Here is an 18,617-nt window from a genome sequence, read left to right on the forward strand (position 1 = left end):
CTCCGGAAGGCCGCTGCCCTCGACTTGACATGTATGCCCAAGCCGTCAGGAGGTGCATCAACACTAGATTCATTAACCGCACTCACAAGACAGCCCCGAACATCACCCAAGCACAGCGCAACGCCATCCGCGCTCAAGACCAACCGCAACATTGTCATCAAACCAGCAGACAAAGGAGGGGCCATCGTCATACTGAACAGAACGAATTACTGCAAAGAAGTGTACCGACAACTGAACAACGTGGAACACGACAGACAGTTACCCACAGATCCGACCAAACAACACACCCGTCAACTCAACAGACTGATCAAGACCTTTGATCCGGACCTTCAGAGCACCCTCCATGCTCTCATCCCACGTACTCCCCGTGTTGGAGATCTCTACTGCCTCCCGAAGATACACAAGGCAAACACACCCGGCCGTCCCATCGTATCGGGCAATGGAACCCTGTGCAAGAACCTCTCCGGCTACGTCGAGGGCATCCTGAAACCCATTGTACAAAGAACCCCCAGCTTTTGTTGTGACACTACAGACTTCTTACAGAAACTCAGCACACATGGAGCAGTTGAACCAGGAGCACTCCTTGTCACAATGGATGTCTCGGCACTCTACACCAGCATCCCCCACGATGATGGCATTGCTGCAACTGCCTCAGTACTCAACGCCGACAACTGCCAGTCTCCAGATGCAATTTTACAACTCATCTGCTTCATCCTGGACCACAATGTCTTCACCTTCAACAACCAGTTCTTCGTCCAGACACACGGAACAGCCATGGGGACCAAATATGCACCTCAATATGCCAACATCTTCATGCACAGGTTTGAACAAGACCTCTTCACCGCACAGGACTTCAACCGATGCTATACACTAGATACATCGATTTTTTTCCTTTGGATTCATGGTGAACAATCATTGAAACAACTATATGATGACATCAACCAGTTCCATCCCACCATCAGACTCACCACGGACTACTCTCTGGAATCGGTTGCATTCTTGGACACACGCATTTCCATCAAGGACGGTCACCTCAGCACCTCACTGTACCGCAAGCCCACGGATAACCTTACGATGCTCCACTTCTCTTGCTTCCACCCTAAATACGTTAAAGAAGCCATCCCCTACGGACAAGCCCTCCGTATACACAGGATCTACTCAGATGAGGAGGATCGCAACAGACACCTCCAGATGCTGAAAGATGCCCTCATAAGAACAGGATATGGCGTTTGACTCATCGATCGACAATTCTGACGCGCCACAGCGAAAAACCGCACCGACCTCCTCAGAAGACAAACACGGGACACGGCGGACAGAGTACCCTTCGTCGTCCAGTACTTCCCGGAGCAGAGAAGCTACGACATCTTCTCTGGAGCCTTCAACATGTCATTGATGAAGACGAACATCTCGCCAAGGCCATCCCCACACCTCCACTTCCTGCCTTCAAACAACCGCACAACCTCAAACAGACCATTGTCCGCAGCAAACCACCCAGCCTTCAGGAGAACAGTGACTACGACACCACACAACCCTGCCACAGCAACCTCTGCAAGACGTGCTGGATCATCGACACGGATGCCATCATCTCACGTGAGAACACCATCCACCAGGTACACGGTACATACTCTCGCAACTCGGCCAACGTTGTCTACCTGATACGCTGCAGGAAAGGATGTCCCAAGGCATGGTACATTGGGGAGACCATGCAGACGCTACGACAGCGGATGAATGAACACCGCTCGACAATCACCAGGCAAGATTGTTCTCTTCCTGTTGGGGAACACTTCAACGGTCATGGGCATTCGGCCTCTGATCTTCGGGTAGCGTTCTCCAAGGTGGCCTTCACGACACACGACAGCACAGAGTTGCTGAGCAGAGACTGATAGCCAAGTTCCGCACACATGAGGACGGCCTCAACCGGGATCTTGGGTTCATGTCACGCTAGCTGTAATCCCCACGACTTGCCTGGGCTTGAAAAATCTCATTAACTGTGCTGTCTGGAGACAATACACATCCCTTTAACCTATGCTTAACGCTCTCTCCACTCACATCGTCTGTACCTTTGAGACTTGATTACCTGTAAAGATTCGCATTCCAACCATTATCTTGTAAATTGAGTTTGTGTCTTTATATGCCCTGTTTGTGAACAGAACTCCCACTCACCTGACGAAGGAGCAGCAAGCACTCCGAAAGCTAGTGGCTTTTGCTACCAAATAAACCTATTGGACTTTAACCTGGTGTTGTGAGACTTCTTACTCAGTCGGGCAGTCCAGAGCTGCTGCAATAGCAGGTAGACAAGATTTACCCTGGATGGCATGGGTGTCTACCATGTTGGAGCATTCTGCTCTCTGGAGTTCAGTGGGTTATGGGTTCAATTTCCACTCCAGAAAGTGGAGCATGTGGGCTTACAGTCCCAGTGCAATCTTGAGAGTGTGTTCCACTGTCTGTGGTGCAAGTGTTTTAATAAGATATTCATCTGAGACCACGCCTAAAGTGGCTGGCCGGACTTGTTTTACATTATAGCAGTGATAACACTTCAAAAATTGGTGACGCCATGAAAAGAGGCTGGAGAAATGCATATTCATTATTTCTTTCTTCACTGATGTAAGTAGGTGAAGGGAATTGTTCCCCAACTCTTTCCCCCTCCCCCCACCCACAACTTCCTCACTGCTGCCACAAAGTTTAGTTCAATCAGTGGCAGAGGCTGGGAAGGACCTGTAAATTTTCAAGGCCTATTTCAGAACTACTCATAGAAATCATAGAAACCCTACAGTACAGAAAGAGGCCATTCGACCCATCGAGTCTGCACCGACCACAATCCCACCCAGGCCCTACCCCCATGTCCCTACATATTTTACCCACTAATCCCTCTAACCTATGCATCTCAAGGGCAATTTTAGCATGGCCAATCAACCTAACCCGCACATCTTTGGACTGTGGGAGGAAACCGGAGCACCCGGAGGAAACCCACGCAGACACGAGGAGAATGTGCAAACTCCACACAGACAGTGACCCAAGCCGGGAATCGAACTCAGGTCCCTGAAGCTGTGAAGCAGCAGTACTAACCACTGTGCTACTGTGCTACACATAAAAATATATTGAGTCAATGAAGGTTTTAGTCAGGGTTAATTTATAGTTGAAAAGCTGCAGTATTAACACCAAATTTGTTCCCATGTTGGAGGACTTATCTGTTTTTTCATTGGAAATTTAATTGAAGATACCAAAGCCCTGGGGAAAACCAGGTGCTCAACCTCCTCCTGTATCCCCCCTCGCCCTGCAATGCTGACCCAACCAATAGGTGCATTCCAAGTTGGGTGGGTCTTAATTGGCCCTCCAATATGATATCACATTTTTTAAGGAATATTATTCACATCTGCTTCTGCTCCTGCCTAGCACGAGCCAGGCACCAGTGATTTAGCTCCTGGAATACAGTGAACAGTTCTGGACACCAAGCTTTCGCAAGTACGTAATGGCCTTGCAGCATAAATTTACTAGAATAATACCTAGACTCAAGAGTTTGAATTACCAGGTTAGATTACATAAAATAGGGTTGTATTCCCTGAAATATAGAAAATTAAGGGGTGATTTTATCAAAGTTTTCAAGACACTGATAGGATTAATAGAGAAAAACTGCTTCTGTGAATGGAAAGCTGGAACAAAGGGATAGAACCTAAAAAATAGAGCCAGGCTTTTCAAAAATGAAGTTCAAAAGTGAAGGAAACACTTCTACACACAAAGGATGGTAAAAGTTTGGAACTTTCTTCTGCAAACAGCACTTGATGCTAGATCAAATCTTAATTTTAAATCAAAGATTGATATATTAAAGTGTTTGGGACAAATGTGTGATAAGGAGTTGGTCTCAGATCAGTCAGGTTCTCATTGAATGGTGGTAAGATTCGGGCTAAATGGTTTCCTCCTATTCCTATGTTCCTGTGTATTTTTTACATTATTTATATTCTCTTCCCTGATTGTAATGTATCTGAATTTCTTCTCTTTCAGTTTGCCTCACCACTGTTTATACAGATGTAAATGTATGCATGTAACAGTGAAAACCACCCTAAACACACCTGGCCTGGCAGGCGTTCTGAGCTTGTGCACAGCAGGAGAGCCCTGAGCCCTAATGCAATGCAAATTGGCTGCCATGTTTCCCCACAATGCAGCAATGATTGCACTTCAGAAAATACTTCATTGGCTATAAAGCACTTGGAGAGAGGAAGCAAAGGGGAATTATTTAGGGAAAAAAACCAAAGAGCCATAAGTTTTCCCTGCATTAATTTGCTTCACAACAGTATGATGTGATCTATGTTTGCTAACAAATCTATTATAGTTGTTCCTTTTGGTTGGCACTGAGCTCTATCAATTTATTTAATTTTGTGGTTATTTTCATTCTCTCTCTGTTTTCACACTGTATCCCCACCCACCTTCAGCTTGGAGGAGATGTTGAGGCAAAGTGAAGAGCTGTCCACCAATCTGTCCACAGTGTGCGTGGATTGTCTGTCCAAGCTGTGATCCAGCTGTCAGTTACAGAGTGAACAAAACTCTCCCAACCAAGAGTAAGCTGAAGTGATTGGAAGTCCAGAGACTCAAACTTACAACCCTCATGCCCCAGATTCAACTATCACCCAATACAAAGTAACCTGCTTGATTGGCATCATACCCACCACCTTAAGCATTCACTCCCTCCTCACCATTGCACCATGACTGCAGCAACTCGTCAAGACTTCTTTGACCTTCCAAACACTTGGCTTCAACCACCAAGAAGGACAAGGGAACCAGATGAATGGGAATACCACCACCCTCTTAGTCACATACCATTCTCACCAGGAAATACATTGCTGTTCCTTCATTGTTGCTGAGTCAAAAATCATATTGAACCCTATTGAACATCACTCTGGAAACACCTACACTACACGAACTATCGTTCACCACCACCTTCTCAAGGGAAATTAGGGATAGCAATTGCCCACATCAAGGCTACCCACATCCCGAGAACGGATAAAAATAACTGCCGGCACTGAATTTTGCTGGGACTCCGAGAATGGAAGTGAAGAATTGTGGTGTTACCCTTGTCATTTGGCTCCCACGGCTGACTGATGGCCCCAGCGCGACGTTGACACTGCTTGTTGACTGGGTGTCAGTTGTGTTCCCTCCCTCTGCTGCTGACAGCCCGGATATCACAAGTCCGCTGGATAAACTTCTTTTCCCAAACAAGAGGCTGAGGGTAGAGCTCGTGGAGGAGGTGATACTACACCTGTTCTGTGTGCCTGAGTGGCCCTGGCCACTGAGTTGGCTTGCAGTGGAGAGTCGTGGTACTTGGGATAACATAGAAGCAAATGAATTATTGAACGACAGCTGGCTGTTGGATAACCTTTGAACCAGGCCCTGGACAGATGTTGATGGCTGTGAAGGTGGTTGCTGTGTTTCTAGCATCGACCCTGACCGACTTGTAGCTGGTGGTCGCTGGGTCTCTGATCGAGATGCACGAGCCTGCACTGAACAGCTCCTTTGTTCCCTCCGCCCTGCAATGTAAAAGGAACAGAGTCAGAGGTTTACAGCATGGAAACAGGTCCTTCGGCCCAACTTGTCCATGCTGCCAAGTTTTTACCACTAAGCTCGTCCCAATTGCCCGCATTTGGTCCATATCCCTTTATACCCATTTTACCCATGTAACTGTCTAAATGCTTTTTAAAAGGCAAAATTGTACCCGACTCTACTACTGCCTCTCGTTGCTTGTTCCAGACACACCACCCTCTGTGTGAAAAAATTGCCCCGCTGGATCCTTTTGTATCTCTCCCCTCTCACCTTAAACCTATGCCCTCTAGTTTTAGATTCCCTACTTTTGGGAAAAGATGTTGACTCTCTATCTTATATATGCCCTCATTATTTTATAGACCTCTATAAGATCACCCCTATGTCTCCTATATTCTGGGAAAAAAAGTCCCAGGCTATCCAGCCTCTCGTTATAACTCACACCATCAAGTCCTGGTAGCATCCTAGGAAATCTTTTCTGCACTCTTTCTAGTTTGATAATATTTTTTCTATAACAGGGTGATCAGAACTGTAGACAGTATTTCAAGTGTGGCCTTACCAATGTCTTGTACAATTTCAACAAGACATTATTCAATGTATTCAATGTTCTGACCAATGAAACCAAGCATGCCGAATGCCTTCTTCATTACCCTGTCCACCTGTGACTCCACTTTCAAGAAGCTATGAACCTGTATTCCTAGATCTCTTTGTTCTATAACTCTCCCCAATGCCCTACCATTAACTGAGTAAGTCCTGCCCTACCATTAACTGAGTAAGTCCTGCCCTGGTTCAATCTACCAAAATGCATCACCTCGTATTTATCTAAATTAAACTCCATCTGCCATTCATCAGCCCACTGGCCCAATTGATCAAGATCCCGTTACAATTCTAGATAACCTTCTTCACTGTCCACTATGCCGCCAATCTTGGTCTTGGTGCAAACTTACTAATCATGCCCCATAAATTCTCATCCAAATCATTAATATAAATAACAAATAACAGTGCACCCAGCATCGATCCCCGAGGCACACCGCTTGTCACAGGCCTCCAGTTTGAAAAAGAACCCTCCACAATCACCCTCTGTCTTCTGTCGTCAAGTTAAATTTGTATCCAATTGGCTTCTCATCCTGGATCCCGTGAGATTTAATCTTATTCAACAACCTTGTCAAAGGCCTTGGTAAAGTCCATGTAGACAACGCCACTGCATTTCCCTCATCTACCTTCTTGGTTGCCCCTTCAAAAAACTCAATCAAATTCGAGAGACATGATTTTCCAATCACAAAGCCATGCTGACTGTCCCTAATCAGTCTTTGCCTCTCTAAATGCCTGTAGATCCTGTCTCTCAAAATACCTTTGAACAACTTACCCACTACAGACGTTAGGCTCACTGGCCTGTAGTTCCCAGGCTTTTCCCTGCAGCTCTTCTTAAACAAAGGCACAACATTTGCTACCCTCCAATCTTCAGGAATAGTTTGGACAGAATAAATTGAACTCTAACTCATTCATTGTAATTCCACTAATACAATTAAAACCCTTGGACAAAGATAAACTAAATCCATTAGCTCTTCTTGTATCTTTCACACAGGTTAGGTTTAGATGTTGCCTGTTCCGGTTATTGTAATTGTACAGGAGTTGACTATTCAAATGAAGAACATTTGACAAAATATTACTTATATTTCTTCCCAAAACAGCAACCACCACCAACTAAGGGCAAGGGAAAAAAGTGCAAGTCATCGTGGCTTGGAAATATACTGATTATTCTTTCATTGTCATTGAGTTAAGATGTTGGAACTCCCTATCCGATAGCACAGTGAGAACACCTTGTGCACATAGAGTGCAGCAGTTTGTGAAAATCACCCTCCATCACCTTCTTGAACTAAGAATAGACAATAAATGCCAGTCTTGCCTGTGAAGCCAATATTCTAAGAAATATTTTTTTTTAAAAAGGAGAGCATGGTCCTCCCTGAATAATTCACTAGATTTATGTAAAAGCAATAGCTCATTCGTTCATATTTGTATTGAGTTGATGTCCCTGCATAGGGCAGACATCAAAAATCCAAACAAAGTATAATCTCAACATCTTGGATGGGGCTTAGACTGTACATTAGAGTCCTGAATTCAACTCTAATTTGCAAAACCACTCTCAGGTATGGTTGGAGATGTGACTTTAAAAAAGAAACTTACAGGACAGTCTTTAGCAAATCTGAAATGTTTTGAAATTAAGTGAAAAAGAAGATCACATTTGTGGGAATGGAGAAGCTCCCTCCGCTGCACTCTATATGGAGAAGGTGTTTTCATAGTGCTAGAGGATAGGGAGTTCCGACATCTAACAGAAGCTCCCTACGTCAAGTAAATGCAAAATATCCTAAAACTCTGTTTTACAACTGAGCCACATGATAAATTTAAAAATGATTTTGTTCTTCTTCCAGAATTTGTTGTTCCGAAAGACCTAAAATATGTTAAAAACTTACATCTGACAACTTTATCCAGAATAAATTTACAAAAAAAATCACAGAATCCCTACAGTACAGAAGGCGACCATCGGCCCATCGAGTCGGTACCGACCACAATCCCACCCAGGCCCTATTCTCGTAACTCTAATTTACCGTTAATCCCCCTGACCCTAAGGGGCAATTTAGCATGGCCAATCAACCTAACCCGCATGACTGTGGGAGAAAACCAGAGCACCTAGAGGAAACCCACGCAGACACGGGGAGAAAGTGCAAACTCCACACAGATAGTGACCCGAGGTTGGAATTGAACCTCAGTCCCTGGCGCTGTGAGGCAGCAGTGCTAACCACTGTGCCACCATGCCACCCCTTTTTTCTAGAAGGAGGCCATTTGGCCCATCGAGCCTGCATCGACAACAATTCTGCTGCCAGCAAACAATGCGCCACCTCCCACCAGCGGGAAACATGTTGGGAGGTCGGAGAATTCAGTCCAGGATCTTTTTAACTGGAGCACAGTACATTATGAGGCAATGTGATGGAAGTATTTCAAATGATGAAGAACAGACTGTTTCGAGTAGATGAATAAGGAGCCATAGATACAAGAATAGAGAACAAGAGAAACATCTTTACACAGATTTGTGAGGCTGTGGAATTCGCTTCAGGAGTTAGTGGTTGAGGCATGAACTATGTCCACATTCAAGATTATACTGATGGATGGATGGATAGATGGATAGATGGATAAAGAAGATGAGGTCAAAGGCATATGGGAACAGTATAAGTAAATGTGATTAGGATCGTTTGCTTGGTGCAGTGCCCAGAACTGAAACCATTATTCCAGATGCAATCTAACTGTACGGTTGGTCTCAGGGAGATTTATATTGTGTTTAAGCCTGTCTATCAATCACTGCCTCATTAAACACTTCTGCTAGTTCTTTACTCAGATACGCACTTGGCGAATGCAGCCAAACATTGCAATGATTTCCAAACATTCTGATGAAGAATCGCATTCAGTTGTACGGATTTGTTTTCAAAACTTTTATTCAGTTGAGGTTGCTATGTACTCACAGGGTAGAGCACTTGACTAGCTATTGCAATCAGACTCCCACTGTGAGGCTTCCTGTGAGTGCTATCATACTTCCTTAAAATCTCTTGCCACACTGGATGGTTGGAGTTGTTTTCCTGGAGATAAACTGATTATTCTTTAAACTAAAGAGTCAAGAGGGATAAAAGTTTCTGGCCTGTGATCAGGATTTTTTTTTAACTGGAGTATGTGTCCAGTCCAACAAGAAAGGAAGAGAATCGTAACCAGGCAGTAACCTCGGTGGGGAGCTCCGTAGTGGGGGTGGGGAATTCCATGATTGGGGGATGGGAGAGTTCTGTGGTGATAGCGGGAGGGGGGGGAGACGGGGTAATTTCATGGTGGGGGACAGGAATTCTGTGGTCTGGGAGTGACGCGTTCCATCACGGGGAGTTCCGTGCAGGTGGAAAATACTGTCGAGTGTGGTGGGAGAGTTCTGTGGTCTGGGGGCGGGACGGTAAGAGTTCTGTGGTCGGGGGCAGGGAGGATTGCATGGGGAGAGGGTTTATATTTTTATTTTTGAAACAGGGTCCCCTTTAAAAACGGCACCCCAATCTTCTGAAAACCTAAGTTGCTGCTGGGGCATTGTGAAACCCGTCCCTTGTCATTTATTTTTTCTAAGTGGCTCACAATACGGGAGGAAGCAATTTTGGGGCCAGTGGCTTCCATCCCGTTTTACCCGCCTGCCCACCACTGCCAAATAATGAGAAAATTCTACCCAAGGTGTATGCCCTGAAAAGGGAAAGGTAGGGCAGACAAATCCGGAGCTCCTTGGATGAAAAAGATAGAAATTATGAGGAAGAAAAGGTATGCTTATGACAGGTGTCAGGTTGAAATTACAATTGAGAACAATACAGAAGGTTCAAAGGGGAGGTGACAAAACACATTAGAGGAGGATTCAAAATTGATGACGAGGAAGTGTTGAATGCACCGATGGTAATTAAAGTTGACAAGGCACAGGGACCGGATGAGATGCATCTCAGCATATTTAAGGAAGTGCGGATGGAAATTGCAAGGGTACTGGCCATAATTTTCTCTAGATTCAGGGGAAGTACCTGAGGACTGGAGAATTGCAAATGTTATGCCCTTGTTGAAAAAAGGTTGCAAGGATAGCCCCAACAATTATGGGCCAGCCAGTTTAACAAGTGGTGGGCAAGCTTTGAGAAACAATTGTTTAGGATAGAACTATGAGTCACATGGAAAAATTTGTGTTGATTACGAAGAGCCAGCAGGGATTTCTAAAGGGTAAATCATGTTTAACTAACTTGCTGGAGATTTTTGAGAAGGTAACAATAAGTGTTGGCGAGGGTAATGCTGTTGATGTGGTGTACATGGATTTTCATAAGGTATTTGATAAAGTGTCAAACAATTAACTGGTGAGAAAAGTTATAGCTCATGGAATAAAGGGGACAGTGGCAATGTGGATACAAAATTGGCTGAATAATAACAGAGAGCAATGGATAATGGATATTTTTAGGGCTGGAGGAATGTTTGTAGTGGTGTTTGTGGGGGTCCGTATTGGGATCCTGAGGAGGACAGTGTAGTTGATTTGTAAATGGTGCAACGGCAGATGGGTGGAAAATGAAGTTCAAAGTGGAGAAGTGTCAGCTGATGCATTTTGGGAGGAAGAATGTGGAGTGACAATATAAATTAAGGGATAAAGTTCTTAAAGGAGTTCAGGAACAGACGGACCTGGGCGTGGAGAGAGCAATAATAAAGAATAATAAAGAGTTAATAAAGAATATAGTATCCTGGGCTTTATTAGCAGGGGCATAGAATACAAGAGCAAGGAGGTTATGCTGAATTTATACAAGACACCATCTAGACATCATCTAGAGTATTGTGTACAGTTCTGGGCACCACACTATAGGAAGGATGTGAACACATTGGAGAGAGTGCAGAAGAGATTTACAAGAAGGGTTCTGGGGATGAGAAAGTTCAGTTATGAGGATAGTTTGTAGAAATTGGAGAGAAGAAAGCTAAGAGGAGATTAGATAGGGATGTTCAAAATCATGAGGGGCTGGATAGAGTAGATAGACAGAAACTGTTCCCAATTGTAAGAGGATCAAGAATGAGAGAGCACAGATTTAAAGTGTTTTGCAAAAGAAGCAAATGTGATGTGAAAAAAAACATTTTCACATAGTGAGTGGTTCATAGAATCATAGGATCCTACAGTGCAGAAGGAGGCCATTCGGCCCATCGAGTCTGCACCGACCACAATCCCACCCAGGCCCTATCCCCATAATCCCTTGCATTTACCCTAGCTAGTCCCCCAACACTAAGGGGCAATTTAGCATGGCCAATCCACCTAACCCGCACATCTTTGGACTGTGGGATGAAACCGGAGCACCCGGAGGAAACCCACGCAGACACAGGGAGCATGTGTAAACTCCAAACAGACAGTGACCCAAGCCGGGCTTCAAACCCGGGACCCTGGCGCGGTGAGTTAACCACTGTGCCACCGTGCCATTCAGGTTTAGAATACTCTGGAAGTGTGGTGGAGGCAGGTTCTATTGAGGCTTTCAAGAGAGCATGAGATTGTTTCTATTCAAATAACCATGTGCAGGAGTATGGGGAGTCATAATGCTTGTTTGGAGAGCTGGTGTAGTCATTATGGGCCAAATGGCCTCCTTCTGTGCCGTAACAATTCTGAGTTTCTCTGAACTACAACTGTCTATTAAAGGGGCATTGTCACTTAAGCAGGAATCAGTTAATGTTTTTGTAATGTAATTAGTATAATGATGATGGCACACCAGTCACAAACATTACTGGGATACCTGACATAATGTTTCTTCATTCCCAAAATTGTGACAAATCCACTTTTATCTTAAAGATGTCAAATTAGAATAAGAAATAGAAGCAGGAGTCGGTCATCACATCATAAGATCAAGGCAATACTCTAACATCAATTCCAGTATTCCGATATCCTTTGATTCGCAAAGTGCCCGAAATCTATTGATCACAGTCTCGAATATACTCATAGATTAAGAATCTACAGCCCTAAGTAGCGAATTCCAAAGATTCAGACCCCTTTGGATGAAGAAAATTCTCCTCTGTCCTGAATGGTTGGTCCCTTATCCTAAAAGATTTCTGGTAACTCAACACATACTGAGGTTGAGATGTGCTCCGAGCAGCAGATGAAGATGTGTAGAGGGACTTGCTAGCTCCAAAATGGGAACAATGTTTCATCTTTAAAAAACCGGCAAGAAACCCCCAATGGGACAGTCATTCAAAGCTGGAGTGATGATCTCTCTCACCACTGGAACTTCAGGATTTACTGCCAGAGGTCATAGGTCACCAAATCCAAATTAATTTCAGTATTAGTCATTTCAAACAAAAAATGATCAGATTAGCAAGGACATTCTATTGCACTGAAATGTTTCTAGGTCTAAATAAATGGTTGGGGTGGATGTGGGGCAGGCACCCTTTTTTATCACTCAGTCCTGCGTTTTCAATGAAATTGAGCAGGACAGAAGTCTGAGCCTAACCAGCACTGGCCTACAATCCACTGCTACATTGTTCAGGGCCTTTCCCTTAGGTGGAGTCTGCAATAACTTACAATTATATAGTGTGGTTATCATAATAAAGCATCCTATGGTCCTTCATTGCATTTAAACTAGACACAATTTGATACTGAACCATACAAGATAAGCAGGTGACTGAAAGTTTGGTCAAAGAGGTTTTTTTTTTAAGGAACATCTTAAAGGTGGTAAGGTAGAAGGAGTAGAGGTTTAGGGAGGGAATCCAGGGTATAGAGCTAAAGCCACTGAAGGTACAGTCACCAAGTAGGAGATGGGTAACTGGACACTAGAAGCTACTCTCTTTCGATGCTACTCTCACAACGGAACTCAATGTGCACTGACCTTTAAAAATGTACAGGCTACATATACTTTTCCCTCTGCTCATTTATTAATGGCACATTGGAGTAAGAGGTAAGGCAACTTTCAGCAGTACCTGCACTGCTAGATGTCCTGCAAAAGTCTACAACCCCAAATTGCTTTAGGCAAGGTTTGTTGGTCCGTGCAAGCAGGAGAGTAAACAAGTAAACAACGCATTGCTCAATGCTTTTCCCAGCTTTCTTTGCTCGAAAGCCATTGTTCCCATTAAAAGTGGAACATTAAACAATTAGGTTTGGGTGGTTTAGCATTTCACATTATGAAGTGTAGCTGCCTTATCTGTCTCATTCAATCAGCTGTCCAGCCATGTACAGCAGTCAATAACCTTCTCAAAACCTCATAACATATGCAGTGCTTTATCCTCCTGCTACAGACTCCATCACATGCAGAGAGACTAATGCATACAGACAGCAGCTCCCAAAAGACTGTCAATCTTTAAAATGATTCTCCAGAAATATTTTGGCTCAGAAAATATTTCTCAGAAATTGTTGTTCCCCAATTTGCTGTGTGCTCCTTCAGAATTATTTCAATGTCATTTTCCTTCAAATTTTACAATTCCCATTTACAACTCCTCAGAATCCCTCCTCCTTGCCCCCTCTCTCCCAGAATCTGCCCCACTCAACCTCTCTTCTTAGCATCTCTCCCCCTTTTATCCGTCTCCATTCAATCCCTCTCCCTTATCCATTCTTCTGCAAGATCCCTGTCCATCATTAACTCTCGACCAGAAATGTCCCTCTTACTCCCTCTTCCCAGCTTTCAAACATTCAGTTGTTTATTGTTTCACTTGCTGTCTAACTTTCTTCCATCTATTACTCAGTCTACACTCTGACATCTGGCTGTGGTGCATCTTTGCAATCAGAGAAGCAGGTGGAGTCAGTACAGCACAAGAGGCTTCTCAGCCCATCGAGTCTGTATCTGCTCCGTGTAAAGCAATCCAGCAGTCCCATTCCCCTGCTTTATCTTCGTAGCCTTGCAAGTTTATTTCCCACAAGTGCTCAACTAATTTCCTTTCCAATTTCCATTAATATCACTTCCACCTACTTACGCAGCGAGTTCCAGGTCATTACCATTCATTGTGTGACCCCCTGCATCTCTTGTCTGAAACCATAATCTGTGTCCCCTAGTACCTTATTCTAATGGGAGCAGCCTTTTTTCATCTACCTTACCTAGATCTGTCATAATATTGTACTCATGATGTGGAGATACTGGCGTTGGACTGGGGTAAACACAGTAAGGAGTCTTAACAACACCAGGTTAAAGTCCAGGTTTATTTGGTAGCAAACGCCACTAGCTTTCGGAGCGCTGCTCCTTCGTCAGATGGAGTGGAAATCTGCTCTCAGACAGGGCACAAAGACACAAAATCAAATTACAGAATACTGATTAGAATGCGAATCTCTACAGCCAACCAGGTCTTAAAGATACAGACAATGTGAGTGGAGGGAGCATTAAGCACAGGTTAAAGAGATGTGTATTGTCTCCAGACATGACAACCAGTGAGATTCTGCAAGTCCAGCAGGCAAGCTGTGGGGGTTACTGATAGTGTGGCATAAACCCAACATCCCGGTTTAGGCCATCCTCATGTGTGCGGAACTTGGCTATCAGTTTCTGCTCAGCGACTCTGCGCTGTCGTGGGTCGTAAAGGCCGCCTTGGAGAACGCTTACCCGAAGATCAGAGGCCGAATGCCCGTGACCACTGAAGTGCTCCCCCACAGGAAGAGAACAGTCTTGCCTGGTGATTGTCGGGCGGTGTTCATTCATCTGTTGTCGTAGCATCTGCATGGTTTTCCCAATGTACCATGCCTCGGGACATCCTTTCCTGCAGCGTATCAGGTAGACAATGTTGGCAGAGTTGCAAGAGTAGGTACCGTGTACCTGGTAGATGGTGTTCTCACGTGAGATGATGGCATCCGTGTCGATGATCCGGCACGTCTTACAGAGGTTGCTGTGGCAGGGTTGTGTGGTGTCATGGTCACTGTTCTTCTGAAGGCTGGGTAGTTCGCTGCGGACAATGGTCTGTTTGAGGTTGTGCGGTTGTTTGAAGGCAAGAAGTGGGGGGTGTGGGGATGGCCTTGGCGAGATGTTTGTCTTCATCAATGACATGTTGAAGGCTCCGGAGGAGATGTCGTAGCTTCTCCGCTCCGGGGAAGTACTGGATGACGAAGGGTACTCTGTCCACCGTGTCCCGTGTTTGTCTTCTGAGGAGGTCGGTGTGGTTTTTCGCTGTGGCACGTCGGAACTGTCGATCGATGAGTCGAGCGCCATGTCCTGTTCTTATGAGGGCATCTTTCAGCATTTGGAGGTGTCTGTTGCGATCCTCTGTTGCACAACAGACACCTCCAAACTAGTGACGTTTGCTACCAAATAAACCTGTTGGACTTTAACCTGGTGTTGTTAGACTCCTTACAATATTGCACACCACTATCAATCCTTTGCTTAGTCTCCTTTGCTCCAAGGTGAACAACCCCAGTTTTTCTAATCTAAACTTGTAGCTAAAATCCCTTATCCCTGGAACCATTCTGGTAAATCCTCTCTGCACCCTCATGTCCTTCTTAAAAAGTGGCGCCCGGAACTGTTACATTGAAAACTAGTTAGTGGCAAAACTCAAATTGAGATCTAGCATGCTAGCTAATAACAAGTTGCATTTTAAAATGTGCCAAGGCTCTTCACAGTAAATCAAACAAAAATGTGATGCTAACGGTAGCACAGTGGTTAGCACTGCTGCTTCACAGCTCCAGGGTCCCGGGTTCGATTCCCAGCTCGGGTCACTGTCTGTGTGGAGTTTGCACATTCTCCTCGTGTCTGCGTGGGTTTCCTCCGGGTGCTCTGGTTTCCTCCCACAGTCCAAAGATGTGCAGGTTAGGTTGATTGGCCAGGTTAAAAATTGCCCCTTAGAGTCCTGAGATGTGTAGGTTAGAGGGATTAGTGGGTAAATATGTGGGGGTAGGTGGGCCTGGGTGGGATTGTGGTCAGTGCGGACTCGATGGGCCGAATGGCCTCCTTCTGCACTGTAGGGTTTCTACGTCTTCTACGAAGTCACATAAGGATAGATTAGGTTAGATGACCAAAGGTTTGATCAAAAAGATAGACTATAAGGACTAAAAAGAGGAGATGGAGGATGGCGAGGCAGACATTTTGAGAAAGAGAACAACAGAAGCAGTCGTTATGCCCAACAAAATCCTAGTGTTGTCACTTGGCTGATGACATACCTCTGGCATGGTGAGCAGTTAGCGAGGCTACTGTGTGTGGCCTCCAAGTCCTCGTTTGCTTGGAGCTGATGCTTTGAGTTGTGTTCCCTGTCTGGTTGTTGCTGCTAGATGAAGATGTTCCACCACAATCTGAATCGTCAATGTTGCCTCCAGTGCAGCCCTTGCGCAATCTAAAAGCATAAAGGCAACAACATCAGGTGTCAACCCTGGACATCTGGCTGCATCTGAGCAATTCCAGTCTCTCCATAATAATTAGCACAGTTCACAGTGACATGCACTGCTTGGTGTTAAATACACTGCTGATCACAAACTTTGAAATTCATACTCATCAGAAACATAATTTTATTAGTAATAAATATGGTGAAGGTAAAGAGGGGAACAGAACAGATGACAAAGCTGAACATCTAAACACAAGTAAAATAAGAAGCTATTTTAATGGTCAATGTATGGTGCTATCTATTGCAGGCAAGCAAAACATTCAATGTTTCTAATATGAACTCAGGAGTCATACAGTACAGACGAGACCCTTCAACCCATCGAGTATACACTGACAGAACTACACTAAATCTACACTTGCCAGCACTTGGCCCGTAGTCTTGAATGTTATGGCATTTCATGTGCTCATCCAATTTAAAGATTGTGAGATTTCCTGCCTCTACTACCCACCCTGACTCCCCAAAGCCTGTCAACCATCTATAAGGCACAACTCAGGATTGTGGTGGAATGGTCACCCCTTGCCTGGATGAGTGCCGTTCCAACAATATTCAAGAAACTTGACCCCCATCCCGGACAAAGAAGCTTGACACCATCCTGGACAAAGCAGCTCGCTTGATTGCACCTTATCCACCACCTTCAACATCGACTCCCTCATCCACTGATGCATAATGGCAGCAACTCATGAAGGCTCCTTTGACAGCATTTTCCAAATCTCTGATCTCTTACCATCTAGAAGGACAAGGGTAATAGGAACATGGGAACACTGTCACCTGTAGGTTCCCCTCCAAGCCACACACCATCCTGACTTGGAACTACATCCCCACTCCTTTGTTGCCACTGGGTCAAAATCCTGGAACTCCCTCCCTAAGAGATGTGTGGGTGCACTGACACACATGGACTTCAGCAGTTCACGGAGATGTCTTACCACCACCCTCTTTGGGGCAATTAGGGTTGGGCAACAAAAATGTGGGCCTAGTATGTGATGCCCACATCCCATTAAATATTTTTTTAAAGGTTAAATTTCATTTACCATGCGTCTGCCCATTTCACCAGTCAATGTCCTGCAGTCTGTTACTATCTATCTTCCTGTTTACTATGTTTGAATTTCACATAATCGGTGAACTTTGAAATGATATCCCACCCATCCAGGCCCAAGCCATTAACATACATCAAAAATAGTGAGCAGGTGGCAGCTTTCTGTCTCGTAAGATTGATGATTTGCGCCATAGTGGTCAATTCTGTGTTAACCATCACATGTTGGACTCAGGAGCCCACTCTGGATGGTAGTTTCTGCTGTGTTTTCTGCACTGGAGACAGTGGGTTGAGAAGATGCACAATTCGCTGGCCTCTATCTTCTCTGGGCACTCTTCTCGACCAGCTGAGCATTTCTGCTTGCTTCTTCTAATGTCCTTCCGAATAGTCAGCCTCCAAAGGTCAGTGACTATCTCCCAGTTGTCAGTGTCAATGTCCATCATCTTCATATCTTGCTTGCAGGTATCCTTGGAACAGAAAATACCCAGCAGGAATGCCCAGGAAGTTGAGACCCAATGGCCAGTTCACTATGCAGAAGGACTTTGGATAAACAGCCATAATCCATGTGGCAAATGTGGCCATCAGCACTGACAATGCGATGCTTCATATATCTAGGCTCCAGAATTACCTGCAATTTGTTACACAATGCTGAAATAAACATATGCATTCCAAAAACTGCAGCTGCTATGTCCAAACTAAGAGAATGTGTGGAACACCAAACTGACTGAGAACACCAAAATGAAAATCTATCAAGCCTGCATCTTCAGTGCACTCCTCTACCACAGTGATACCTGGCAAATGACGAGGCAGGAGAAAAGTTTCCATCTTCACTTTCTCAGTTATTCTGGACATCTGGCAGGACAAAGTCACCAACTCAGAAGTTCTGTAGCATGCTACTTCCATCAGCATACACTCATTGTTAAGCCAACAATATCTGCACTGGCCTGCCATGTGCAATAAAATGGATAACAGCTGTATGCCCAAAACCCTTCTATATGGTGAACTGGCCACTGGATCTTGAGCAAAAATAGCAGTGGTCCTCATACTGACCCCTGAGAAACACCACTGTGTGCTTCCTGCCAATCTGAAAAACCAACTTTCAGCACTACTCTGTTTCCTGACCCTTAGCCAATTTTCTATCTATACTACCACTGTTCCTTTAATTCCATGGTTTTTAATTTTGCAAAGACATCTATTCTGTGGTACTTTG

The 18,617-nt window shown here is 44.6% G+C and overlaps 1 protein-coding gene across 1 annotated transcript in view; it reads right to left on the minus strand.

Annotated features, from left to right (window-relative positions):
• LOC144494026 (pecanex-like protein 2) overlaps positions 1 to 18,617 on the minus strand; it is a 209,129-nt gene that overhangs the window by 13,495 nt on the left and 177,017 nt on the right. Inside the window, exons 37-38 of the mRNA XM_078213600.1 lie at positions 16,160 to 16,329; positions 5,065 to 5,519 (exon numbers count right to left, since the gene is read on the minus strand). Of these exons, the coding sequence (XP_078069726.1) occupies positions 5,065 to 5,519; positions 16,160 to 16,329 (625 nt within the window). The remainder of the gene's footprint in view (positions 1 to 5,064; positions 5,520 to 16,159; positions 16,330 to 18,617) is intronic.

Source organism: Mustelus asterias, chromosome 5, assembly GCF_964213995.1.
Source record: "Mustelus asterias chromosome 5, sMusAst1.hap1.1, whole genome shotgun sequence".
In the NCBI taxonomy this organism is placed as follows: Eukaryota; Metazoa; Chordata; class Chondrichthyes; order Carcharhiniformes; family Triakidae; genus Mustelus; species Mustelus asterias.